This window comes from Herpailurus yagouaroundi, unplaced genomic scaffold (genome assembly GCF_014898765.1).
Source record: "Herpailurus yagouaroundi ecotype Mexico unplaced genomic scaffold, PumYag 440, whole genome shotgun sequence".
NCBI classification, from domain to species: domain Eukaryota; kingdom Metazoa; phylum Chordata; class Mammalia; order Carnivora; family Felidae; genus Herpailurus; species Herpailurus yagouaroundi.
Window position 1 is genome coordinate 119,416 of NW_024412657.1, and position 26,344 is coordinate 145,759.

The following is a 26,344-nucleotide window of genomic DNA, read 5'->3' on the forward strand; positions in this document are numbered from 1 at the left end:
GGGGGGCGCCCCGGCCGGCGCCTCGGCGCCCGAGGAGCCGCACGGGCTCAGCCCGCTGCTGCCGGCCCGCGGCGGGGGCTCCGTGGGCAGCGATGTGGGCCAGAGGTAGGGGCGCGCGCCTGGGGGACCCCGCGTAACCGCCGGGAGGGGCTCTGCTTCTCTGCCGCTCGCCTCCCGCACCGGCTCCGCTCGGCTGCACCTGCCGCGTCGCCCGCAGCCCCGGGAAGGGGGCGGGGACGGCCGGGTTCTCCCCCTCCGACCCCTCACCCAGGCGCAAGGACCACCCGCTGTGCTATCAACCGGCCTCTGGGAGCCTGTGCTCTCCCCCTCCCTCCTGCTCTTAGAGGCTGGTTCGGTGGGCCTGCAGGTAAGACCGGAGGGAAGCAGGGACGACGACCGAGGCGCCCGGCCAGGTGGCTCGGGGACCCCTGCCCGGCCCTCTCCCACTGAGCCCACACTCCAGTGGGTTCCAGCCGCCGCTTGTGGGGAGGTGAGGCCAATATCCGAGTCCCCACTTCAGAAGTGGGCAGCATGAGGCTGGGGGGGGGTGCTGGCTGAAGGCTGCATAGCAGATTGGAGCTGGGACGCAGGTGTGAGGCTCCCTGGGGGGCTAGTGCCTGAAGCCGGTGGCAACCAGGGTGCGGCAGTCCAATTTCCTGGGGAGGGGCCCGCCTGGGGAAGGGGGCCTCACCAGCCCTTCTCCAGCTCCGCTGAGCGCAGGGCTGGACGCGGCACCCCCATTTCACGGATGAGGACACTGAGGCTCTGTCTGCGGCACTAGTCCTTAGCCAGCAGCAGTATTTAGCCAGCACCTTCTCTGTGCAGGGAACCCTTGTAGATGCTGCGGGGGAAACGGAGATGAATCAGATCCGCCCTGGGTGTGGGCACACGTCGTGGGCACAGAAACCTGTGCCTGGCAGAGAGGTGCAGGCTGGGCCGGGGTGAGGCGAGTGGGAGCTTCCAGGGCCGCTGGCCCTACGGGGAGGGGCACAGGAAGATGGGCAGGGGCCCTCCAGGCAGAGGCCACAGCCAGGGCCAAAGCCTGGGGAGGGTGCGATGCCTCATCAGAGTTGGGGCCGAGGTTGGCAGGGACTCTCGGCCCGGCAGATGGTAGGATGAGGGGTGTCTCGGGAGCCTCTCCCCTGCCCCTCCCCTCTGGCCACAGGCTACCCAGGCCCCTCCTGCCCTCACACCCTGTTTCTGGCTCCTTCGAGCACCCCTGGTGGAAAGCTGATGCCCGGTGGTTATTCCCATTTGCCAGAGCGGACTGCTAAGGCTGGAGATTAAGTGCCTCTGAGAGGCGCTGGAGCAGCTAATGGGCAGCCTGGGCGGGAAGGCAGCAAGTGCCGGCCAAGGCCCTGAGGACAGAGTCCTCTGCTTTCCATCCTCCTCCTGCGCCGCAGGGGGCAGTGGCTCCGGAAGCTCTGGTTACAGCCAGTCCAGCCGCTGCAAGAGATCGGTTCCCCTTGCTGTTCCTGTTCCTGCGGGGGTGCAGAGGCAGGTCCTGCCCAGCCTGCATCTGAGCCTGCAGTGCAGAATGGGAACTGAGATGGCAAGGCCACCTCTTCCAGGAAGTCCTCTCCCCTCCCCGCACTCTTCTGCCCCCAGTTCTGTGCTGACCCTTATACGGGTGGCCTCGCTCTATCCCCAGCAGCCCCTGAGGTACAGGTATCAGCCTCCTTGTGCAGAGCAGAGAAGGGGGAACTGTCTATAGCTGCGCAGCTGGCCCGTGGTGTTAGGGCCTGGAGCCCTGCAGCCCCGTATCCTCAAATGCTAGATGCACACCATGGAGTTTATTCTGGGCAGGAGCAGTAGAGAGCCACAGCAGGTTCCTAAGCAGAGGAAGGCATACAGGGTTTTTGCTCCTTGGAAACTCAGATCTGACGGAGGGTCCTGCACAACCAGGGCGGGGTGACGGGGACCTTCTGTCAGAGGGAGCCAGTGGCCAGAGCTCCTGAAGCTGGCCCCATCTGCATGCCGGGCCCCCTTCTGGGGCCAGCCAGGATCAGCGCTCCTGGACCACGAGGCACTGGCCTTCCCCAGGGTGGCCCACGACAGCTGGGGAGGCAGCAAGGCACCGGGAGGTGCCTGCTCCCAGCGCCAGGGCTCAAGGCCCCCACCCAACACAGTGCACCCCAGTGGCGTGGATTCTGGGTGGGCCAGCACGGGTCCCTCCCCCACGCCGGCCAGCCCCGAGCGCCCTGGGCTCTGAGCTCATGGGTCTCCTCCTTCCCCTCCCCCATGTCTTGTGGGGCCAGGAAGGGGAGGGGCAAGGCTTAGAAATCACAACCTGGAGCAGGAGTGTTGAAGACCATCGTTCAAGAACCTTTGAGCAAGGGGTCCAGTGGACTCTCCCCGTGGGTCGGGGCTGTGCTGGGGCCCCTTCCTGACCCCAAAAAGCCCAGGGCTGGGGGGCCTTTGCCCTTCCCAGGTGCGGCTCTATGTTTGGTGTGCCAGCCTGGACGGACAGACAGGGCTGGAGAGGAAGGGGCTGATTGCTGGGCACCTCCCTCCCGCCCCTTCTCCTACCCCCCGCCAGGTTTGGGTTCTGCACCAGGTGAGGGGCTCACCGGTGTATCCTCGGAAGGGACATCTGAGTGGGTGGCCTGGAGGGCACGGGAAGACTGCAGAAAGATCTAGGAGGCAGAACCCAGGGGTCTGGGAGTGGTGGGGAGTGGTGGCGGGGTGTGGGGAGCACTGCGGGCGGCTGCTTGGGGTACCCGGAGGCACAGCCAGGCTGGCCAGTGGGACGCTCCCGTCGGTGTGGATGCCCGGAGGGGAGGAGAGGGCAGCAGGCCAGAGGCCAGGATGGAACTCTGAGCTCCTGCTTGAGGCTGTGGGCAGAGGCCACTGTGTCCCCGGGACAGACAGAGAGTCCTGGGGAAGAGGGGGGCCAGGAGGAGGGCCTGGGCGGGGGAGGAGTCGCTGCGACCAGATGAGGCCGGTGCCCCGCCATTGGTAGCTTCAGGGCAGGGGACATCCGCGGAGGGGCCTCACTCAGAGGTGGGCTGACAGGCAGGGTTTGGGGAGTAGAAGGGGAAACTCCCGCTGAGGGGCTCCTCGGGAAGCCCCTGGAGGGGCGGGGCCGTGGGGCGGGGCCTGGGGAGGCGGGGCCGGAACAGCTGGAGGCAGTGCCTGGAGGGGGGGATTGGAACCCCGGTGAGCCCCAGTTCCGGGCTGCGTCGAGTGGCCCCTGGGGGCAGCGTGTCCCTCCTGCCTGTGGCCCTGTCCCCTGACGACGGGTGTGGAGGGGCAGGGCGCACCTCTGCGTGCAGGGTCCCGGGAGCTTCTGTGAACTCGGGGGCCGAGGCAGGAAAGGGAGCGAGGACGGCAGGAAACACCTTTCGGCGGCGGCCACTTTGCTCCGCTGGCCCCCTTGCGCACCCACGCCCGCCCCCCCCCCCCCGGGGGGGGGGGGCGGCCCGCCGGGGGCGCGGGGCCCAGCGTGCAGCTCCACACCTCGGGGTCCTTGGGGCTCCAGTGTGGTCCTGCTCTCCTGCTGTCCTTCCCAGAGTCCCGCGCGTCTGCCGTGACCCCAGGCTTGCCACAGCCAAAGGCAGTAGGCGGAGCCCCTTCCCCACAGGCCCGCTCACCCCCCTCCCCTTTAGGTGGCCCCCGTGGTCCTCCAGGAACCCGGCCACTCTCCTCACCCACCCTCCTTGAGCTCCACCGCCACAGCCCCACTGCAACAGCCTGGGCCTTGCCAGGCTCCTGCCCAGCCCCCTCCTCCCCACCCCTCTCCGTGCAGCTGTCGCCCCAACTCAGAGCTCGGGGCGGCACCGGGGCCAGGACAGGAAACCTGAGGTGGACAAACATGTAGAATCTGCCAGAAGCTCCCGGCAGAGCCCTGGCCTCCCTTGCTCCTTGCGGAGCCCGGCCCCTGAGCACGCCCCCTCCAGTCCCTCATCGTCCCGGGACCTCCCCGCAGCCCCACTGTGCCGTCCCAGGCACGAGGGGCTGTAGACCGGGGCACTCGGAGGGGGGCCTGCCCACCCGGAGGGCCCTGCACGGGCGGCGGGCGGCCGTGTGCGGATGACCCGGCCCGTGTGAGGGGCTGGCCCAGCCCTGCAGGCCAGCTCCTTCCTGCCTGCCGTGGCCTCTGGAAGGCAGTGGTCTTCCCCGAACGTTCACATCCTCTTCTGGAACATGGCAGCATCGAGGGTTAAGAGAGGCTCCCTGAAGTCCTCTGTGCACCAGATGGGTACGTCATCAGCAAATACTTTCTGCATCTACACGCAAACGCACACCCCTCCAGAGCCCCCAGGGGCCAGTCCTCAGAGCCCCAGCTGCCACCAGCACCACCCCCCTGCCGGCCTCCCCTCCAGCCCAGGCCCAAAGCTGCCACCAGCCACCACCCCCCCACCCCAGTGTCCCCTCCAGCCCGGACCCCAGCTGCCACCAGCCCAGGCCCAGCCATCATGGCGTCAGCTCTTGTGGCCAATCTGGGAGAATCCCAGGGCAGGCTGCCCAAAGGGTAGCAGGTGTGTGATTGCTGGCCCGGTGGAGGGGTGCACCCGGGCACCCCCCAGGAAGCCTCAGCTCCCTGCCTCGGCCTGTCCTCTCCCTGGGAAGCCAGGGTACGGGGCTGCTGGGCTCTGTGGCCGGGCCCGTAGAAAGCAGGGGAGCAGAGAGGAGGCAGCCAGACTTGCCAAGGAGGGAGCCCTGGCTGTTGCGTCCGCCCTGTGGCCTTGTGTGGGAACCGCCTCTCGCCACATCAGCTTCCTGGGTATAAAGTGGGGCTGATGGTGCCCTTCCCTGGAGCTGGGGTCGCGGTGCCTGGGGCGGGCTTGGCAGGAGCAGGGACAGTGACCGCGCGCCGGATAGACTGACTCTTGCTTAGTCCTTGTGCTGGAGGCGGGCGTCTGTGGCCTTGGCCTTGTGTGCCGTCTGGCCTGGGCAGGGGGTGCATGTGCTGCGGGCGCTGTGCTGCTTTCTGGGGTGCCGAGGGGGCCAGGCCCAGTAAGCGCCTCCCGTGGGCACCTCCGCCTGCCTGGGGGCTCCGCGGGTCTGGGGGTGTGCCCAGGGGTGCCCCCCCCGCAGACCCCGCCGCTTCCCTCGGACCCTGCCTGGAGCTTCCTTGAGTGTCTGTGCCCCCACCTGGTCCAGGAGCCCAAGCCCTCCGTCCATCCGTCTTCCATGTTGATGTGACCACCCGTGTCTGTCCCCAGGCTTCATGTGGAAGATTTCAGCCTGGACTCCTCTCTGTCTCAGTAAGTGCTTGCAGGGAGGGGGCCGCAGCAGGGAAAGACAAGTGGCCTCCCACCCCCAGCAGACCCTGGGAGGAGGGGGCTCAGAGTCCAGTCTGCCCTGCAGCCAGGAGGGACCGGGCACGAGCCAGCCCTGGCCACCGCCGCCCCGTGCCATCAGGTGCTGCTGCTGGGGGTGGAGCTGAGGCCGGGGATGGGACAGTGGGCGGTCCTCTGGGGAGGAGCCCTGGACTAGCAAACAGGGCCATCCAGAGGCGGACACCCACAGCCCTCAGGGGTGCCCAGCGGGAACGGGGACCCCCACCATTTGCGTGTGTGGGGACAGGCATGCAGATGACTGCTGGGACCCTCCCCCCCTCAGCCTAGGCCCCAGGCACGTCCTGGCTTCCGTTAAGATCCAGGTCAAGTGGACGGTGGCTTTGAGGCTGGGGAGACCAACATCCTCCTCGGAGCGGCCACATCCTGTCCAAGCCCTGGGCATTCAGCGTGGCCACTAAGTGGGACCCGATATCATTAATTACCATTGTCAGCGGCGACAGCCGCCGCTCACTCAGCTTCCAGCTGCTGCTGACACTCGTCCCCGCCACAGCCTGTGACCCGAGCCTGTGATTACCCCGGCAGGTGTGTGGGAGCCGGGGGGGGGGGGGGGGCTGGGCCACAGTCCCGGGCCTCTGGCTCCCCAGCCCAGCCCCCTGCGCTACGGTGGTGGTGGGGCGGAGGGCCCCTCCAGCACCCACAGGGCTCTCTGGGGCACCTCGGGCTTCCCAGGGGGAAACGGACGATTTGCGGCCACCCCAGCATTGTCACTGGTAGAGCAGACGCTCCGTGCCCACCAAGGCCCCAAGAGGCTCTCCCAGGCCCCCGGCCCAGCCGAGGTTCTCTCCAACATGTGTGCAGGAGGTCCCAGGTGGGGCCGCCTCATGGGGGACACGCGGGCTGGGGTCACCTGTCCGTCGGAGAAGCCACTGGCCACCGTGCCTTTCCTCGGTCCCCCAGCCTGCTCTGCCCCTCCGGGTTCCCGACACGGGATGTCCCTGGCAGCGGGCCACCCTGGGGCAGCAGGTGGCCTGCAGGAGGTGGCCTGTGGCACTGGGCAAGAGCTAGAAGAAAGCCTTTCAGCCCTGGTGGATCCAGAGCCCCGCCACCCCGCAGGAGGGTCGTGGTGCCTGGAGGGATGTCCCCCACAGCCATCTTTGCCCACACGGCCACCAGCCCCCCATGGGCGAGTCTGCGAGCCTGGGGCTGGGAGTGGTGGGGACAGCGCAGCCTTCAGCCCTACCCCACCCCCCACCCCTGGTGCCTCACTACTCAGCAGACACCCCTGCCCGTCCTCTGCCCCCAAGCCCGGCCCTCTGCCCGCACACCTACAGGAAGTGCCAGTGCGTGGGGGGGGTGGAGCAGGCCACATGTCTGTCCTGGGCTGGATCCCTGGGCTGGTCATAGGCTCTGCCCTTGCTCGGAATAGCCGGCCTCGGGGTTGGCAGTTAGGCCGGGGCCCTGCCCTTTCTCTCGCGCGTCAGTCTGCGGGTTCCTGTGTGGAGGGAGCGAGCCACACGGCGACACGCGGAGGGAAGCAGACAGTGGGACCCCGGCCCCATGTGAGTGCACGGCTGTCGTGGCCCGGCGGGCCAGCCTGCCGTGCTGTGTGCTTAGCGTCCGGCCACCCTCCCCGCCACCGCCCTCTTGACTCTGCCTACGGAGCTTATTGGCACAGGCCATCTGTGCCGGGACCGCCTGCCAGGATTCTCTGGAAGGCCTGCTCCCCGGGCCTGCCTGCCCGTTGGCCTCCGGGTCAGCCTGCCGGTCAGAAGGCAGATGTGCAGCCCAGAGTCCGCCTGCCCGGCTCGCCCCAGGGCGGCCACCCTCGCCTGGCACGTCCTGTCCCGGTTTCCGGTTGGGGAGGTTGGAGCTGCTTTGCCGGCACAAGGGGGACTCTGTGGGTCCCCTCCAGCGTGGACAAGGCCCTGGCACAGGCAGGCGGTCGGCCTGGGCCCACTCAAACACAAGCCTCGTGGGGATGGGGCAGAGGCAGCCGGGGGCTGACCCTTCCACCCCAGACATTCGAGAGGCCCTGGTCCCGTGCAGAGCCCCAAGCCCCCGATGCCTCCGACCCCCTGGGCCAGCCTTGGGCCTTGGCAGGCCTTATTTTCCATACGTGTTGGGATGAGTCTGGCTGGAGCCCTCCGAGGGGCTCCAGGGCAGGGCTCGGCAAGAAGGCCCTTTTGTCTGTTCGGTCTGGACCCCTGTCCTCACCAGCCTGAGAGCTGGCAACCTCCGAGGACAGAGGAGCCTGGGGTGGGGCCCAGGTGGGGCCTGCCCAGTCCCCGGGACCCACGGCCTGACCCCGGGGGTTACACCCAGGGCTTTCTGAGTCCCAGGCTCCCCTCAGGCTCTGGGCCCCGAGACCACGCCCTTGGGGCACCCTGGCTTTAGACCTTCTTCCTGGGCCCCTGGCGGCAGGGGGCCTCGGACCGAGTGCACGAAGGAGCACGGACACCGACGGGGGGGAGGGGAGTAGACCCTTGGCCTCCACCGTGGGGTCTGGGGCAGCTCGATGTTGAGGCCGAGCTCCGGGGCCACCACACCGTGTGTTCTCAGGACCCCTCCCCCGGCTCGCGGGGCTTCCCGCTCAGCCCTTCCCTCACTCCCCAGAGTGGCTTCCGTGAGCTTGGTCACGCACCCCACGCAGGGCCTCGAGCCACGGCTGGACCAGGGTCCCACCCTGCCCCCTGCCCGTGAAGGGCATCAGCCAGGTGGATTTGTGGCCCGGGGGCCCGTCCTTTCTGGGAGATGGGAGCGACAGAGCCGGCCATGGTCGGGACCTAGAAGGAGACCACGGGCACCAGCTGAGCTGATGGGTGCCAGGCCCTGGGCCACGCATCGCGGCGGCCTCTCACTTAATCCTCCTTCGGGTGCAGGCACTTAGCAGACTTGAGAGGTTGAGGGTCAGATGCAGAGGGACAGGCTAACTCTCCCCAGAGCCAAAGCCCCCCCCCATCTGCCACCCTCCAGACACCGGTGGTGGGCCTTTCCTGTCACTGCCCGCACCCCCCCCCCCCAGGTGAGGAGACCGGGGCTCGGACGGGTACAGGGGCCACGGAGCAGCCGGGCAGGGGAGGCACAGGGCTTCTGTCTGTCTGGCCAGACCCGTCCGTGACCCCGGGGCCCACCTGCTTCTTCCCGTGAGCTTGCTGAGCCGAGAGTGTCCTTCAACCGGGCCCAGGCTGTGCTGCGAACCTCGGGGCCGCGGGGGTCCGGAAGCCCTCCAAGGTTTCCTCCTGCGTCGGCCCAGCGCCCCGTGGGGGTCTAATTACGCTTGTCGCCTCGACCGTACTTCAGGCTACATGGACAGCTCGTAACCTGCTGTCTGTGGTGGTGTCAGAAGTGGGCAGCCACAGCTCATGAAAAATTAAGAGTGAGAGAGGCTTCACGAGGCTCGATTCACGCGGCCACGTCCGCCAGCCCACGGCGTCTCCTTCACCAGCCCTCTCCCTCCGCGGGCCCCCGCCGCTGACCGCCTTGGGGGGCTGTCCCGATGGGTGTCTGCAGCTGACCCCGGGGGACAAGGGCTGGCTGAGAAGCGACCGGGGTTCCGTTTCTGGGGAGCTGGGAAGGGGCCGGGTGACCCGGAAGCAAAAGTGTCCAGGCCCGACCAGTCCCAGGTCAGCAGGCCTGACCCCTTGGGCCTGGGCAGGGGCGTCAGGATGCTCTACGTGCGGCCAGGGGCCGTTGGCAAGCGGGGGCAGGGGCGAGGTTGGGTCAGGTCGGGGGTCCCCGGGGAAGGAGCCGGGGGTCGCTCTCTTTTGCCAACAGAGACCACAGGAAGGAGCCAGGGACTCCGGCTTCCTGCTTCGTCTCACCTGCTGGCGTCTAGCTGTCCAGCAAGGATAGGCAGGGGACCCGGGGGGAGTGGAGCGGGGCTCTCAGCCGCATAGAGCGTGAGGTCCAACGTGGGGAGAGGGAGCGCCTCCGGCTCCGGCTTGGTCTGGGGAGGGTACCCCAAAGGGCAACGTCGGAGGGCAGCCGGGGGCTCAGAGCAGGGCTGGGGTTTAGAGGTCACCTCGCGCAAGCGGGCCAGGCGGGTGTCGAGGGGGGCCCGTGATCAGCCCTAGGGCGTCCCGCATTCAGAGTTGAGATGGGGGCAGCTGAGGAGTCTGGCGGGGGGGGGGGTCGCCCAGAGGGGGGTGGGGACAAGGAGGCCGCATGGTTGGTGCCCTGGGAGGCTCAGGAGGGAGGAGCAGGGCGGGGCCTCGCTGGCCAGATAAGGGCCCCGTCAGGGAAGCGGCCTGAGCGGGTGGCCCGGGTGGGGTGGGGAGACCCCTCTGTGGAGGCTTTGCTTCGATGGGGCCGGAGGGTGTCGGGGAGGGCTGTTCCCGGGCTGGGTGCTCTTCCCTCGGGCTCACTGACTTGCGTCCATCTGCCCCCCTGAGCTGACCTCACCGGGGCCCGGGCCCAGCCAGGCTTGTTGGACCAACTCCCCAGAGGCCCTCAGGAGCCCCCGACACAGCTCCAGGCGGCGCCTACAGAGAAGGGTGGGATTCAGGGCTTGAGGAGTAAGCCGGGAAGGCAGGGAGAGGGCTCCGAGGAGAGAGAGGAAAGGGGTCTGCGCTGGGGTGCGGTGGGGTACAGGGGTGTGCTGGGGGAGTGGGGGGGTGCCATGCGGTACAGGGAGTGTGGGGGTCTGCTGGGGGTACAGTGGGGTGCCACGGGGCACCGGGGGTGTGCTGGGATGTGATGGGGTGCCGTGGGCACACTGGCTGTGGTCTGTGGGAGGCCCGTCCTGCCTCTCTGGCTCCGGGGGTCCAGGCTGTGGCCGTGTGACCCTCCCTGCACCAGAACCCAAGGGAGGGGAAGAGCCCACGGCGCCCAGGCCTCCTCTGGGAGCCGTGGCCAGTGGAGCCCACTGTGGCCCAGGCGGAGGTCCCCTGCCTGGAGCAGGTCAGGAAGGTGCCGGCGCCCCGGCCGAGGGCCCGCCGAGGCATCGCCCCGTCACACTGTCCTGTGCCCACGGCAGGCTGCGGGGAGGAGGGCCGTCTCGCGCAGCTTGGAGACGGCGCAGCCAGCCCCAGGCAGAGCACCCCATTCAGCTGTGGGGGGGCAGAGCAATGCTCGTTTCTGCCCCCAGGGGAGCCCGGCCAGGCGGAGGCCATTCACAGCCCTCCCGCCCGCGGGCCGGAGCCCCCTGCCCCGGGGCACGATGGCCGGAAGGTGGGACCCCCAGGACCGCGCTCCGCCTGTCCTACTGCCGTCAAGGCCAGGGTTTCCGTCCTAGGGGGACACCGGGCCCCCACCGGGCCGGCGCGCAGGGCACAGCGGCCACCGCGGGCCTGGGTCCAAGGCTGGGGCGGTGCTGGGCGGTGGCCCGTTGCCCCAGACCCCGTGTTACCCCCGGGGACCCGACGGCCCTTCCCGACTCCGCCTCCTTCCCTGACACGCCGGGTGTGCCGTGGCCGGTCCCCGGGAGGCTGGGAGCCCGGGCAGGACTCAGGGTGCCTGGGGATTGGCCAGGGGCACAGGCGAGCCTGGAGGAAGGAGAGCAGCCTGGGCTGGAGGGGCCACGGCGGGCCTGACGGCCGGTGCCTACGTGCCCGACCCTCTTGCAGGCTGCAGCGGGCCTCAGGGGACAGCCCCGGGGCCAGCGGGCAGAGCAGCCGACCATCGGCTTCCACTCCTACTTAGGGGACACTGGTGTTTGAGCCCTGTGCTGAGGGCCATCAGGGTCTGTTTAATGCTGGTAGCGGGCTGCCGGTGACGGTCAAGACTGAGGGCCCATGGCTGTCCGCCTCTGGTGCCCAGAAGGTAGCAGCCGACCGGCCCCAGCCGTGCCCGTGGCTTCGGAAGGGCTGGCGGGCGGGTCTGCCGGGACCACGCGGGCTGGCCGGACACCGGGTCGCCCTCCCGGTCCTGCTGTCTCCGCGGGTCTCTCTTGGCTCCTGCGGTGTGGGAGAAGCCGGTCCCGCCCTGGGCTTCGGGCTTGTCTCCCTGCTCGAGCCCCCGCTGGCCAGAGCCCCCATGCCCCTCTCCCCTGCCCCCAGGGTCCAGGTGGAGTTCTACGTCAACGAGAACACCTTCAAGGAGCGGCTCAAGTTGTTTTTCATCAAAAACCAGAGATCCAGTGAGTGGGGGCCTGCGGGAGGAGCGGGGGCACAGGCTGGTGGGCGCGGGGCACGGGGTGGGGGAGGCCCCTCGGCTTCAGGCCACCTACCTCCAGTGGGAGCGGGGACCCGGGACGTGCGGGGACCCTGCTCCCCTGCTGGACCCCGGGCTGGGCCGTGGCCGTCCAGGGCACCGGCACAGCCTCCTCCCAGGCGGGCCCAGCCCTCCTACCTGCACCCTGGAGGGTCCTCTGGCCACCTGCCACCCTTCGCCGCTCCCCCGCCTTCCCAGCAGGAGCTTAGCTCCCTGGGACCCCATCTGGGGTGCAGGATGGGGCACGGGCCCTAGCCCATCAGTGTGCCCCCCAGGCCCCCCCCTTCTGTCCCAAGGAGTGCGTGGCGTGGGGAGCGGTCTGCACCCCATCTGGAAGGCAGGATGGGGTGGAGGGTCTCCCCCCGCAGTGCAGAGCACCCCTTAACCCTTGGGGGCAGCCCAGGATGTCCCGGGGGCCCAGGAGCCCTGACCTGCATCCCCCGCCCGCAGGCCTGAGGATCCGGCTTTTCAACTTCTCCCTGAAGCTGCTTACCTGCCTGCTGTACATCGTCCGCGTCCTGCTGGATGACCCGGCCCTGGGGATCGGATGGTGGGCGACTGCGGGGCTGGGGGCAGCTTGCCGGGACAGAGGCCGGTGGGGTCAGTGGGGGGGGGGGGTGTGCCCAGCCCCCGGGGACTCTTTCCTTCCCAGTGTCCACCCCCGCAGAGCGGGCCCTGGATGCCACTCAGGGTCCCGCTGACCGACAGGCTTGGCTCGGGGAGAAAGGTGCCCAGGCCGCGCACTGCGGCTGTGCGTGTCCAGCGGGGCGGGAGCGACATTCCGCTGCCTTCAGCGGGGGAGGGGCGGGGTGCAAGCCGGGCAGGGCCACCCGCACCTCCTGGGTCCCCCCCTCGCTGGCACAGAGCTCGCGCGGCCCGCCTCCTCCGGGTCTGACTTGACCGCGGTAGAGTCGGTCCCTCTTGCTGCCTGGTCTTCCTGCCACCGGTCCTGCCGGTCGCCCGTGCGGGAAGCACACTCTTCCCCTGGAGGCCGTTGCAGTCTCTTCTCCGTGCCCATGTCCGGCAGCCTCCGCGACGCCTTGGCACGACCCCTTCCCTCCCATGCTGGAGACCACTCTTCTCCCCTCCGCTGTCTCTGGGCTTCCGGTGCCCGGCTGTGTGGTTCTGGACAGTGCCGTCTGCCCATCTGTCCTCTCGTGCCCCCCCCCCCCCGGGTGACTTCCTTAGCGCTGCGTCCGGCCCCGGCTCAGTCCTTCTGCATCACGCTTTAATTTCGGAGACTTCCTTCTGGCTTCCCGCCTCTTCGGAGGTGATGTCTCTAACCCTGCCTTTCTTACGTGTTTCTCTTGGGCTCAGTCTCTGCTTCTCCCTGGGTGGGAGCTCACACTGGGTGGGTTTCTTCAAACGTCCAGCAACTTGGGCTCTGCTCACACTAAGAGTGGGGCACTCAGAGGCTGAAGTCCCATCGGTCAGGACAGGCAAAGCCTGGTCACCACTGTCACCTGGGACAGGCTCAGTCCTCAGAGCGGATCCGTCCCGCCTCTTCCCTGAGGGCGAAGTGTGGCCACTTGACTCCTGGGGCCGAGCTGGGAAGGAAGCTGGGGCCGGAGGACAGTGCAATCTGCGGAGCAGGGGGGCGGGGGGGCGGGGGGGGCCCAAGCCAGACACCCTTTGACCCTCCCTTGGGGCCCCTCGTGTCTTCATCCCAGGTGGGGCTGTGCAGACCCAGCCGTGGTGGTTTGAGAAGGAAGACTGGGGGTCCTAACTGACCCTCAAACCGCTTTCGTCCCACCTTCTCTTTCCAGAGGCTCCTGGGACATCTGGTTGCACATCCCTACAGGGACCAGGTCTAGGAGTCATTGCCGGTCCCTAGCACGTGGATGGGCGGGTGGGAGGGCGAGTGGCCGGATGAGACGAGGGAGTGGCTGGGTAGAACGATGGGCAGGTCGGTGGCTGGATGAGTTACGAATGGGGGGCCGGTGGCCGGGTGGGTAACGGGTCGATGGTTGGAGGACGGTGGTGGGTGGATGGGAGGACAGCCGGCCACTTCTGTGGGCAGCGAGTTTGCAATAACAGCCCCAGTAAGGCTCGGGGAAGTGGGTCAGTTGGAAGAAGAGTGGGAAGGAGCTACCTGTCACCATGGGGCTCCGTGAGACTGGGATCCTCTCGGTCCGTGACCCTGGCATTACAGCTGGGCAGAACGAACAGGTCTGCCCCTACCCCCTTCCCAGAGGCTGGGCATCCGGCGGGCTGAGAGAGGCTCGTTCCTGGGGTGACTTGGGGTGCACCTGGGAGTCGGCACCTCAGGGTGGGAGCCCAGCTGTCCCTCTCCCTGGCTCGAGGGCATCGTCCAGCCTCGTCTGCGGCGGCTCCGGCCTCCGGGAGGCACCGATTGCCCCGGGGTCCGCTCTGACCTCGCACGGCCCTCCCCGGCAACCTGCCGCCAGACGGGGCAGGACCCCCAGCTCTTTCCCGGCTCTGCCTTTCCCCTCCCAGAGTGCTGTGCTCTCCCGCCCGGCCTGTCCGCCCCTCCCCGCCTGGGACCCTGCCCGGCGGTGTGCAGGGTGGGGGCAGGCCGTAGGAGCGCAGCCGCCTGTCTGAGGTGCGGGGACTTGGCCCTGGGTGGGGGAGCGGGTGCCCGCCCACCGGGCTCCTGAGCCCACGGCAGCCGTGGGCGGGGTCTCTTCCGGGGCCGGGCTGGGCCAGCTCTGTCTCTCCACAGCTGGGGCTGCCCGAAGCACAACTACACCTTCAATGCCTCGTCCTCCGAGATCAATTGGTGAGTTCCCGGCCCGGCCCCTCCGGCCGGACGCCCGGCCTTGGCCCGCGCAGTGGGCAGCGCTAGGCAGTCCCCGCAGAGCACCTGAAGCAGCGGACCCTTTCAGAATTACAGGTGTCGCCCCAAGTGGCTTGACTCAGCGTCCCTCCAACTCCTGGCTCAGCCCTCAGACCGAGGGTGGGGAGGGGGCCCGCGGACTGACGGCGGGTGGGGAGGGGCCCGCAGGGAGGGCCCTCCAGTGGGTCACCGCTCCTGTTCGCACTCGCACCAAGGAGAGCGGTGCCCCCGTCAAGCGGTGCAAGTGACCCCAGGATGACCGTGACGTCTGGCCCAGCGTTTAGGACGCGTCCCCAGGGGCCCAGCCACCTCCTGCCTCACTCGGCTCGTCTGTACAGACGGCCCCGGTCCTTCCGTTACCCGAAGGAGCACCGGCGTTTGAACAGACCCTGCCCCCGCCCCCATTTGCTTCACCTCCCGGGAGCCCCCCACCCCCGGCTGGACTGGGGAGGAAGGGAGGCCCCGCGGCTCATCGCACTTGCCCAGGGAGCCTGTCCAGGGCGGGGGGGGGGGGGGGTGCCTCCCGAGCCTGCAGCCCTGCCCCACGTCCCGCAGCTTTGGGCCTGGCCTCACCCTGACCTCCCAAGGGGCCTCCTTTCCTGAGGGACCTCTCCCTCCCTTCATGTCCTTGTCCCCTCGAGGGGGAAGGCAGGTGCCCTCCACCCGCCTGCCCTGCGGAACGGCTCGGGTCAGGGGAGGCCTGGGGGTGGGGCTGGGGGACACCAGCCCGAGGCTCACCTCCCTCCCTCCCCAGGGCGCCCATCCTCTGGGTGGAAAGAAAGATGACTCTGTGGGCGATTCAGGTGAGTGGGGGGCATGGCTCCGGGTGGGCCCTGCTCTCCCCCCGTCCCACTCAGACTGCGCCCCTCCTAGGTCATCGTGGCCATCATAAGCTTCCTGGAGACGATGCTCCTCATTTACCTCAGCTACAAAGTGAGTCCCCCCCCCCCCGCCTGGCCTGACCCTCCCCTCTGACCCCCCAGCCCGTTCCCTGACCTCCTGGCTTGCCTTTCTCCCCCCTCCCCGCCCCCCACGGCCCCCAGGGCAACATCTGGGAGCAGATCTTCCGAGTCTCGTTCGTCCTGGAGATGATCAACACGCTGCCCTTCATCGTCACGGTGGGTGAGCGGCCGGCCGAGGAGGGGGACACCCCGGCCCCGGCCCCCTGACCCGGCTCCTTCACAGATATTCTGGGCGCCCCTGCGGAACCTGTTCATCCCCGTGTTTCTGAACTGTTGGCTGGCCAAGCACGCTCTGGAGAACATGATCGTGAGCTCCCGTCCCGGGTGCCGCGTCCCCACCCCCCCCCCCCCCGGGAAGTCCCCGGCCGGAGGGAGGAGGGGTGAATGTGCGCGTGGGGCGAGAGACCCGGCCCGCGTGACCCGGGACCCTGGACAGACCCTCCACTGAGCGTCGGGCCCACGTCCCTTTCCGGGGCTGTCCACGGGGAGTCTGACGCAGAGGCGGGAGGGGGCGCGGGGCCGGGGGATGGGACCCGCTCACCCGCCTGCACCTGCGCCGCCGGAAGGGCCAGGCGCCGCCCCTGACAGCCCTTGTCCCGCAGAACGACTTCCACCGCGCCATCCTGCGGACCCAGTCGGCCATGTTCAACCAGGTCCTCATCCTGTTCTGCACCCTGCTGTGTTTGGTCTTCACGGGGTGAGTGTGCCCCCAGGAGCCCCGCCGCCCTCTCCCCCTCGGGCCGCAGCTCAGGAGGGCCCCGCGGTGGCAGGGGGCCCAAGGACAGCGGGGGGGGGGGGGAACGGCCCGGAGCCCACAGCCCCGGGCTGCGGTGGGCCCGGGTCCCGCTCCTCTGGGACCCAGGGAGACCTAGGTCTGGCTTCCGGGTCTGCACCTCGGAAGGCTGGGCACCGGCCCGAGCCCCGTGGGGACCCTTTGGCACGAGGTCCAGCTGAGAACGAGGTCTGGGAACGGCCAGGGTGAAGAGTGGGGGGGAGGGGGTGTCCCCTTTCGTGCCCGGCTCCCGCCGCGGGTCCTGGGGTACCGGCCCTGCCCGCTGCTGGTGAAGGCGGCCACCACGTCCCGTTGCCCCGGCAGGGATGTGGGGTGGGCACCAAGGCCCGGGAAGGAGCGAGGAGGAGCCACGTGCTTCCTGCCTCCCCTCCCGCACGCCTGCCCACACCACGCAGACCGCAGCAGAGGGGGACGGGCAGCCACGGGGTCCAAAGCTCAGCCTGCTTTCCTCCCGGCAGCCGGTGTGTCCTCTCATCCCCCTGGGGGAGGGTCTCGAGCACTTCTCTGTGGCACACCGCGCTGTGTGCCATGGGCCCCCTAGGCCCTGCGGTCAGCAGCTTCCGGTGTGGGGCGAGGACTTGGGGTCACAGGTGCGGGAAGCGGGGCCGTCGGGCTCTGTGCCCCGTAGGGGGCTGTCCGGCCTCCTGCCCGACCCCCTGGGTGAGGATGAGGCTCCAGGCGGGGCGCAGGCCCACCCACTGACCCCCAGGCCCACACTCCACCAGTGTGGGTCCGCATCCACTCAGGGCATGTTGCCCAGGGGCCTCGAAACAGCCACGGGTTGGAAAGGGAATATCCAGGGGGAGACCCGAGGGGCTGGGCTGTGCCCACTCTGGCAGACCAGGATGGGAAGTCCCCGGAGCCATCGCCCGCCCCAGGTGTCCCAGGCCCCTCCCACAGCCCAGGGCAGGGAGCACAGGGCCCCCCCTGGGCCCCCCCCCCCCCGCCCCAGGTGTCCCAGGCCCCTCCCACAGCCCAGCGATGCCCGGACTTCCAGGACCTGTGGCATCCAGCACCTGGAGCGCGCAGGGGACAACCTGTCCCTCCTCACGGCTTTCTACTTCTGCATCGTCACCTTCTCCACCGTGGGCTACGGTGACGTGACGCCCAAGATCTGGCCGTCCCAGCTGCTGGTGGTCATCATGATCTGTGTGGCCCTCGTGGTGCTCCCGCTGCAGGTGAGCCCCCAGCCCCCACACAGGCCGCCTCTGCCCAGCCCGGAAGCGGGCAAAGCCGGAGGCCCGAGACCCGAGGCCTCACGGCAGGGCGAGGAGCCAGGGGTGGCGTTCTCGACGGGGAACCACAGGCCACTGGTGCCGTGCCTGCCCCCTCGGCCGCTCCTCCGGGGCCGGGCACAGATGCTCAGGACCCCGGATGCCCCCCGGTTATTCGGGAAGAGACGGAGCACCCGTTCCCTCCCCGCGTGCTTCCCTTTAAGCCCGCCACACGCCCGCTAAGCCTCCTTCCCAGGAGGCAGCAGCGGGGTCCCTGACGGTGCCACAGACTGGGCCTTGGAACGACAGAAACGTGCCCTCTCCCGGTCCGGAGCCTGAGTCCGAGGTGTCCGCGGGGCCAGCCCATCCTGGAGGCCCCGAGGGCGGCCCCCTGCACCCTCCCAGCTTCCGGGGCTGCTGGCCCTGGGCCCCCCTGGCTTTTAGCTGCGTCCCTCCCGTCTCTGCCCCGTCTTCACGTGCCTTCTCCCCGTGGATCCCTCCGTGTCCTCTTTTGAGGACACCGGACAGTGGACAAGGGCCCACCCTGATCCTGTCTGACCTTGTCTCAACTAAGCACATCTGCAAAGACCGTTTCCAAATAAGGTCCCAGTGGGAGGTTCCGAGTGGACAGAGTCTCAGGGACGCAATGGGATCGGCTACGGTGAGGCCATGTAGCCCCCACCTCAGCTGGGGGGCACGTCGTCGGGCCTCCTTACAGCTGCCCAGGCCCGGAGCCCGTAGCACAGCTGTGGTCGGTGAGGCTGCAGCTGAGTGCCTGTGTCGGAGCCCCCGTCCTGCACAGGGGGCCCCCCACCCCGGGCCCGGCGCCTCCAGCTGTGGAGCCAGGCCTGTGCTTCGGGGTCACGGGGCCTGGTCGCCGCCACCTAGCAGGTGCTCCCTAAATGCGGTGAGCTGCTGGCACGTGGCCCGGCACAGGCGAGCACCAGACGGGGTCCTCTGCTCTGTTAAATACACGAATGGCCTCGATGCTGGGGTGGAAACGGCCGGAGACCCTCAGGGTCTGGCCGTCACCTGCACCTGAGTCAGGCTGCAGGGGGGGCCCCGGGCAGGCCAGCACCCCGGCGGCTCCACGGGGGTCCCGTCACCATGACGCTTTTATCTGTCCTTTCCTAATTTAAAAGGACTCCCGACACTCCAGGCAAACATCCAGGAAGCGTGGGCTGGGCGGGTGGCATCCCCAGGCCTGCGCTCAGCCCTGACACGGGCTCGTAACCACTCGTACTGAAGGTGCCCTTTCCACGTGCCCAGTTCCGGCTCCGGCTGCCAATTCCCCAGGGCGCCCTCGCGTTTCTCTGAAAGGGATCTCATCGTCAGCTCCGTGTCCGGAGTGCGGACTTCGGCACCGGATAACAGTCGCTCGGCCTCCTGGGCCGGGAGCCGGGGTGTCCGTTTTGCCCCCGCGTGGCACCCCCACGTGGCCTGTGGTGTTGGGGGCCGGGGGAGGTCCACGTGTGTGTTCCCACGGGGGACACCGGGGCCCCCGCAGCCCCCTGAGCCCCAGGCCCCCCGCTGTCCCCCGCTGTCCCCCGCAGTTCGAGGAGCTGGTGTATCTGTGGATGGAGCGGCAGAAGTCGGGGGGCAACTACAGCCGCCACCGGGCCCAGACGGAGAAGCATGTGATTCTGTGCGTCAGCTCCCTCAAGATCGACCTGCTCATGGACTTCCTGAACGAGTTCTACGCGCACCCCCGGCTCCAGGTGAGGCCCCCTGGGTGCCGTGCGCCTCGGCTCCCCCGTCGGCCCCCAGGTCACACAGGCCCACACGGGCAGGTCGGGGGGTGCCGAGCGGCGGCAGAGGTGAGCCCGCACGGGGACTGACACGGCCTGGCCTGCAGGACTATTACGTGGTCATCCTGTGCCCGACCGAGATGGACATCCAGGTCCGCAGGGTCCTGCAGATCCCCCTGTGGTCCCAGCGGGTCATCTACCTCCAGGGCTCCGCACTCAAGGACCAGGACCTCATGCGAGCCAAGTGAGCGCCGGCGGGGGGTGAGGGTGTGGCGCTGAGGGTGGGAGGGCACGGATGCCACCGCCGTGGGGCTGTCAGTCTGGGTGGGGCGTCAGGGCGGGCAGCGGCCCCGGCTCCCTGCCCGCCACTCACCCGGCCAGACAGGCCCCTTGCTGACCTCACCTCGGGCACCTGGCCACACCCACCTCACCTATCAGTCTTCCCCCCCTGGGGATGCTCTCAGATTCCAGCGTGGCTCCACGTGGAGCTGGGGTGGGAAGACGGGCTGGGGGCCAGTTTTCTTTGAAAGACCAGCTGACGAATGAGTTAAGGAGACGACGTCCTTACATGGAAATTTCTAGAATGTGCCAGTGTACACCCCAGGAGACCCCCCCCCCACCGCCACCACATTGTCATTCCAGAAGCCTCTCCTCCTCCTCCTTTGTGATGGAATGTGGGTGCTAGCCCGAGGGGAAGCAGGAGTGCCCACCTCCTGAGCCCTGGGCCCCACTACCTCACCTATAAAATTTCGGAAAGGAATCCAGCATGGAGGCGGCAGTGGCCAGGGGCCCAGCCTGTGACCCAGGACCCAGCTGCAGGCCAAGGGGCTGGGAGAGGCACGGGCCTGGCAGAGACAGATGACAAGCCAGGGTGGGTGGGGTGCAGGGTGGAGAGGGGGTGAGGGTGTAGGCCTCCCCACCCCGGGGGGAGCGAGCTGCAGCCAGAGGCTCTCCAGGTGAGAGAGGGACCAGAACAGGTCAGCCGGGTGCCCAGACCGTGGGAGGGACAGGCCAGCAGGTGGGCACATCTTCACCACCGACTGCCCCAGCCCCGCCCTGGCTTAGTGGGGTCACCAAGGCTGGTCAGTGCCCCGACACCGGCTCAGAAGCACAGAGTGAGGTGGGGTCTCGACGGGGCCCCCCCCCCTTCCAGCTTCTGCCCTGAGCCCCCGACGTCCGAGATGGGAGCGTGGACGGGTCCAGGCAGCGCTCAGACCCGGTGCTTTGCAGGATGGACAACGGGGAGGCCTGTTTCATCCTCAGTAGCCGCAACGAGGTGGATCGCACGGCAGCGGTGAGTGCTGCGGGCACCGGCCCCCCCCCCCCCCCCCCCCCCCCCCCCGCCCCAGGACCACCAGACCATCCTGCGCGCCTGGGCCGTGAAGGACTTCGCACCCAACTGCCCCCTCTACGTCCAGATCCTCAAGCCCGAGAACAAGTTTCACGTCAAATTTGCAGGTACGTTGGGGGCCGCGGGTGTGCACCCAGCTGAGTGTGCACCCAGCTGAGTGTACACCTTGAGGGCCGGGCCGTAAGTGGGGGCTGGAGCATGCGGAGGCGTGGCAGGAGGCACAGCTGAGTGTCCTCGCCCCGGCGTGGGGGGCGGTGGAGCCCATGTAAGTCTAGCCGTTTGAGGGGGCAGTCCTGCACCCGGGGCCCGGGATCAGCGTGGGCAGGAGCCCAGGGCTGGGGCATCTGATAAGCATCTCTGGGCGTGCTCCAGCCAGGGGTGCCAGGGGGCAGGTGGGCGGGCCCCCGAGCTGGGCTCCGGAGCACAGGTGAGCGGGTGCCGCCAGCCCCCGAGTTCTCACCACGCTGGGAGTCGAGCACGGAGGTGCTGGGGCAGACGAGGTCGGGGAGGCGGGAGCTCCAGGGAGGGCGCTGGGCGGTGGGCCGCCTGCTGTGGGCCCAGTGGGGCCTGGGCGGTGACCCGGCCCCTCCTGCCGCAGACCACGTGGTGTGTGAGGAAGAGTGTAAGTATGCCATGCTGGCCCTCAACTGCATCTGTCCGGCCACGTCCACACTCATCACCCTGCTGGTGCACACGTCCCGCGGCCAGTGAGTGCTGGGGAAGGGGAGACACGGGAGGGGCGCCCAGGGAGGGTCAGAGCAGCCAAGGGGGGGGGGTGGAGTGGGGAGCCACCAGGGGGCTGCTGGGAGTTGCAGGCAGGGACCAGGGTGGGGGTGCCCAGAGAGCCCTGGGTCGAGGGCACAGTGACAAGAGCAGGTGGGGCCTGGTTTGGGGGAGAAAGTACATTTGGTTCCCCACCGCTGGGCCGGACAGCATCGGGAGCCGGGGGCCGCCCGGGGACAGAGACCAGGCTGGGGGCCCCCAGGGCGGGTCCTCCCGGGAGGCTCGGCCATGCAGGGAGGGGTCAGGGGTCAAAGCGGTGACTCCGGCTGCCCGCCCCAGGGAAGGCCAGGAGTCCCCAGAGCAGTGGCAGCGAATGTACGGACGGTGCTCGGGCAACGAGGTGTACCACGTGCGCATGGCGGAGAGCAAGTTCTTCCGGGAGTACGAGGGCAAGAGCTTCACCTACGCCGCCTTCCACGCGCACAAGAAGTACGGCCGGGCGGGCGGGCGGCCGGCCGGGCGGGGGGGGGGGGGGGGGGCCCCGGGGCGGGGGACCGTCCCCCCCCCTCTCCTCGCTGAGGCCGCTGGGGGCGCGGGCGCCGCCCCCTCCAGCCGCCCGCGCCCCCGCCCAGGTACGGCGTGTGCCTCATCGGGCTGAAGCGCGAGGACAGGAGCATCCTGCTCAACCCGGGGCCCCGGCACACCCTGGCCGCCTCCGACACCTGCTTCTACATCAACATCACCAAGGAGGAGAACTCGGCCTTCATCTTCAAGCAGGAGGAGAAGCAGAAGAAGAAGGGCTTCTCGGGGCAGGGCCTGTACGAAGGGTCCGGCCGCCTGCCCGTGCATAGCATCGTCGCCTCCATGGGTGAGGCCCGGCGCGGGCGGGGCGGGGCGGGCTCGCTCGCGGGGCCTGACCCGACTCCGCGCCCGGGGCCCCTGGGAGCCTCTGTCCGCCTCTGACCCGGGGACCCGCCGCCCCCAGGAGGGCCTGGGGAGGGGCCCGCCGGCCAAGCTCAGCCGCTCCGTTCCAGGGACCGTGGCCATGGACCTCCAGAACACGGAGTGCCGGCCGGCGCAGGGCGGCGGGGGCGGCGGGGGCGGCGGGGGCGGCAAGCTGACGCTGCCCGCGGAGAACGGCTCGGGCAGCCGGCGGCCCAGCATCGCGCCCGTCCTGGAGCTGGCCGACAGCTCGGCCCTGCTGCCCTGCGACCTGCTGAGTGACCCATCGGAGGACGAGATGACGCCATCGGAGGACGAGGGGCTGTCCGTGGCGGAGTGAGTGCCGTGCACGGCACAGCCGCTCTGGACGGGAGGGGGAGGGGAATGGGCGTGGCCTGTGGAAGTCGCGGCGCCGGCCAGGCCCGGACGCCCCTGGCCCTTCCTGAGCCCTCCGCCTGCCCTGGGTTGGGGCCCAGGTCTTCCCACTGCCCCAGCGTGTCCTCGGGGCTCCTCAGCCATTTGGCCTCCGGGCAGCGCGCTGACTGTTGCCACCGCCAGCCTGGTTGTGACCGCTGCCCGCCCCCCCCCCCCCCCCCCCGCTGCTCTGGCCCTCAGAGGGAACAGACGCGCCCTGGGGAGGGACTGGCTCTGAGATCCAGGGGGGTGCCCAGGGCCGCTGGACACCGTGGGGCAGGGGTGGGGCTGGCCTCTGAAGCCCTCCCTCCCCGGCACTGCTGGGGGCCGGCCGTGGCCGGGTGGCCGCCCCCGGGGTGTGTGAGCTGGGCGCTGCTGGGGAGACTGGCCCGGCGCTGCGCAGCCAGCAGAGAGGGGCCGGGGGCCGGCGTCTGCCCGCTCACTCGCTAGGGTGCTGGGGGCTTCGGGGAGGGAGGACCGGCCATCAGAGCCCCTCAGGGCTTTACCCGTGGTTTCTGGGCCTGGTGTAACTCGTACGTGTGTCCATGTGCGTGCTGTGCGGCTCCTGGCCTCGGACCCCCAGGGAAAGGACCGTGCCCTGTCACAGCTATGCTCCCACACGCAGGCCAGGGGCACGGACGGGTCTGCGGGGTTTGGCGCCTCCGTGTGGCCGCCTGGGACGAGGCCCTGCCATGCTCTGGGCCCCGGGCGGAGGGCTGGGAGGTCCCGTGGGGGGCGGGCTCAGGACCACCTCTTGCGGGTGGCCGGTGGCCAGGGGGCCGTGCTGAGGGCTCCTGTCCTCCCCCAGGTACGTGAAGGGCTACCCCCCCAACTCGCCCTACATCGGCAGCTCGCCCACCCTGTGCCACCTTCTGCCTGTGAAGGCCCCTTTCTGCTGCCTGCGGCTGGACAAGGTGGGTCACCTCCTGCCACACTGTGTGACGTCATCACAAACCTACGGAAAAACTGCCAAACCAAGAGGGGACTCCTGGCCCTTTGCCCAGACTCCCCGGGTCTCGCCCTCAGTAAACGTACTTCCGCTTTGGAGGAGTGATTTTGCCCGCCACCTGAGGGCAGGTGGAGCCCCCTCCCCTCACCCCTGCGTGTCCCCTGAGGGCAGGGGGATCCCTCACGTAATCTCAGCTCCCTCTCCCTCCACTACACACACCCCTGCACACACATACGCACGCGCACGCACACTACACGTATGTGCACACTCACACACGTACGTGCACACAGCCCAGATCTCGTTTCTGCTAAAGGGCGGGTGCCCAAAACACCTCCCTCCCTTCCCTGATGTGACCGCCCCCCTCCCTGGCTCCAGCTCGCGTTCTGCCGCGGGGACAGTCTCACGGCAGCCGGGAGGGGCAGATGGGCCGTGACAGGATGGGGCCGGTGGCTGTCGGCCATCCGGTGAGGGGTCCCCGGGGGAGCCCGGCGTCACCGCAGCGGCCCCTGTGTGCAGACGCAGGGTCAAGGGGTGGCGGGGCTGAGGGGGCTCCCACACTTGCCGCCAACCGCAGGCCCCGTGGTCTGGTCACCCATGGGGGGGGGGGCAGCCGAAGAGAAGCCCCCAGGCCGCGGTCCTCCATCCTGAGGACCCTCCCCGTGTCCCCGCAGCTGGCCCTCTGGTTCCGGGTGAACCGGTGCTCGCGGGCACGGCGACCGGGGGGTCGGCGGCTCTATCTGCGGGGCTAACGCTGGGCCCGCCCCCCTCCACCCCTCCCCCCCCCCCACCCGGCAGGGCTGCAAACACAACAGCTACGAGGACGCCAAGGCCTACGGCTTCAAGAACAAGCTGATCATCGTCTCCGCGGAGACGGCGGGCAACGGGCTGTACAACTTCATCGTGCCGCTGCGCGCCTACTACCGGTCGCGCAAGGAGCTCAACCCGATCGTGCTGCTGCTGGACAACAAGTGGGGCCCGGGCCGCCCCCGCCCCCCCCCCCCCCCCCCCCGCGCACCTGTGCTCCCCACCCGCGGACACCCCGCTCCTCCCCTGCCCCGTCCCCAGGCCCTCTGGTCCTTGGTAGCACCTGACCTCCCTCCCTCGTGGAGTCCCCGGGAGGCCTCGCCCCAGCCCCGGCCCCGGCCCCCCCGTGCCCCCAGAGCTCGGGGTCTGACCTGGGCGGGACCCGCCCTCGGCCCGCGGTTTCCCCTTGGGTGAGATAAAGAGCAGCCCCGTTGTCGGATGCGCTGCGGCCCTGGGGGACCCCCAGGCAGGGCCAGGCAGGGCACGGGGGGCACGCGGCCCAGCAGGACGGCAGCCCCAGGGCCTGCTCCCCCCACAGGCCCGACCACCACTTCCTGGAGGCCATATGCTGCTTCCCCATGGTCTACTACATGGAGGGCTCCGTGGACAAGTAAGGCGCCGCCTCCCTGCGCAGCCCAGAGCCCAAGGGGTGGGGGTGGGGGTGCCCATTTCTTAGCAGAAGCCCCTCCCCCTCTCTCCTCCAGAGTCTCCTCCTACCCGGTGGTGGGGGTCCAGGTGGTTGAATACCACTGCCTGTGGAGGGGGAAGGAGGGCACCCAAAGGGAGCTCCCGGGATCCCCGACCTGGCCCTGAGGGACCCCCCACCCCCACGTGGCCTCTCCCCACCGCCCCCTGCAGCCTGGACAGCCTGCTGCAGTGCGGCATCATCTACGCGGACAACCTGGTGGTGGTGGACAAGGAGAGCACCATGAGCGCGGAGGAGGACTACATGGCCGACGCCAAGACCATCGTCAACGTGCAGACCATGTTCCGGTGAGGGGCGGGGGGCTCACACCCCGGGCGGCTGCGGCGGGGCCGAGCCGGGTCCTGAGCCAGCCCCCCAGCCGTCGGGGAGCCCGTCCCGTTGCTGCCTCTGTGACCGGGGGACCCCTCCCTGAGCCCCCTCCTCCCCCCAGGCTCTTCCCCAGCCTGAGCATCACCACGGAGCTCACCCACCCTTCCAACATGCGGTTCATGCAGTTCCGCGCGAAGGACAGCTACTCTCTGGCTCTTTCCAAGTTGGAAAAGGTAACAGGCCCCGACCTGACCCCCCCCCCCACCCCCGCTCGACCTGCTGTCAGGGTTCGGAGCCCAGAGAGAGTGGGTGAGGGGCCTCGAGGCTCCTGACCTTGTCGTCGGGAGCCTTCAGGGTCATCGGCCAGAAGCGGACAGTCGTACCTCTGCAGGCAGGGTCCGGGGCTGGGGCCGAGGCTGCCCGTCGTGTCCGTAAATACCGACACGGGGGGCGCAGACTGCCCGTTTCCTGCGCCCCCGACGCTGTGCTCAAACCGGAAACGTGGCCGGTCTCAGAGAGGGGAGGACCCCGTCCCGGGTCACACAGCACGGCGGTGGCCAGCGGACTCCGCCTTTCGCTCCTCGGGGCTCCAGGTAGGGCGTCAGCCGGCGTCGGCGTGACGCTCTGGGCCCAGGGACCAGCCACGGGGACACGGGCCCTGGCTAGGGCACAGGCGGCTCGGCCCTGGTGCTGTGGCCCCCGCCCCGGCCGCTGGAGGCACGACTGTAGGCTGAGGGCACCACACAGGCAAGACCGGGGAGCCCAGGACGGCACCGCCGTGGACGAGGCCGGGAGCAGTGGGCCCTCCCTGCGGGCCCGGAGCCGCCATCCACACCAGACAAGGGAGGGGCTTCCCCCCGAACCCACGCGGATCGTGGACCGCGAGGCCACCCCACGTGTCAGAGGGGCGAGCGCGAGGCGGGCAGGAGGAGGCGGCAGCAGAGCTCCTGCCCGGGGCCTCCCTGGACCGCGCCCTGCCCGGCGCCCGGGGCCGTTCGGAGCCCGCGCAGCAGCCTGTGGGCCGAGTCTCCATCCCCCGGAACGACCGGAAGGCGGACGCTGGTCTCAGCAGGCCCAGCGTGCCGGGAATCCGTGTCCAAAGGCTGGGGCGGCCTTCCCAGCTCCGGGAATGGCAGTCTGACCGAGCACGGCCGGGGTGACTGACCGGCACGGGATCGGGCTCCGGCAGACGTGCACCCGGCGCCCCTGCCCCCCCTCTCCTCCCGTGGTGACCCC

At 69.4% G+C, this 26,344-nt stretch overlaps 1 protein-coding gene across 5 annotated transcripts in view; it reads left to right on the plus strand.

Annotated features, from left to right (window-relative positions):
* The first annotated feature begins 6,650 nt into the window (after positions 1–6,650).
* The window catches only part of KCNT1 (potassium sodium-activated channel subfamily T member 1), a 28,136-nt gene continuing 8,442 nt past the window's right edge, over positions 6,651–26,344 (plus strand). Inside the window, exons 1-23 of one of the 5 annotated variants that reach the window (XM_040464334.1) lie at positions 6,651–6,805; positions 11,243–11,322; positions 11,847–11,946; positions 14,080–14,136; positions 14,948–14,996; positions 15,067–15,126; positions 15,237–15,311; positions 15,379–15,462; positions 15,758–15,852; positions 16,901–17,126; positions 18,716–18,880; positions 19,018–19,154; positions 20,141–20,204; positions 20,260–20,368; positions 20,860–20,968; positions 21,324–21,473; positions 21,617–21,852; positions 22,019–22,262; positions 23,149–23,254; positions 24,085–24,257; positions 24,632–24,703; positions 24,952–25,086; positions 25,230–25,341. In XM_040464334.1, coding sequence (XP_040320268.1) covers positions 6,804–6,805; positions 11,243–11,322; positions 11,847–11,946; positions 14,080–14,136; positions 14,948–14,996; positions 15,067–15,126; positions 15,237–15,311; positions 15,379–15,462; positions 15,758–15,852; positions 16,901–17,126; positions 18,716–18,880; positions 19,018–19,154; positions 20,141–20,204; positions 20,260–20,368; positions 20,860–20,968; positions 21,324–21,473; positions 21,617–21,852; positions 22,019–22,262; positions 23,149–23,254; positions 24,085–24,257; positions 24,632–24,703; positions 24,952–25,086; positions 25,230–25,341 — 2,640 coding nt within the window. In that variant the 5' untranslated portion in view covers positions 6,651–6,803. The remainder of the gene's footprint in view (positions 6,806–11,242; positions 11,323–11,846; positions 11,947–14,079; positions 14,137–14,947; positions 14,997–15,066; positions 15,127–15,236; positions 15,312–15,378; positions 15,463–15,757; positions 15,853–16,900; positions 17,127–18,715; positions 18,881–19,017; positions 19,155–20,140; positions 20,205–20,259; positions 20,369–20,859; positions 20,969–21,323; positions 21,474–21,616; positions 21,853–22,018; positions 22,263–23,148; positions 23,255–24,084; positions 24,258–24,631; positions 24,704–24,951; positions 25,087–25,229; positions 25,342–26,344) is intronic. The other 4 variants (XM_040464335.1, XM_040464330.1, XM_040464332.1 and 1 more) reach the window with 4 other exon arrangements.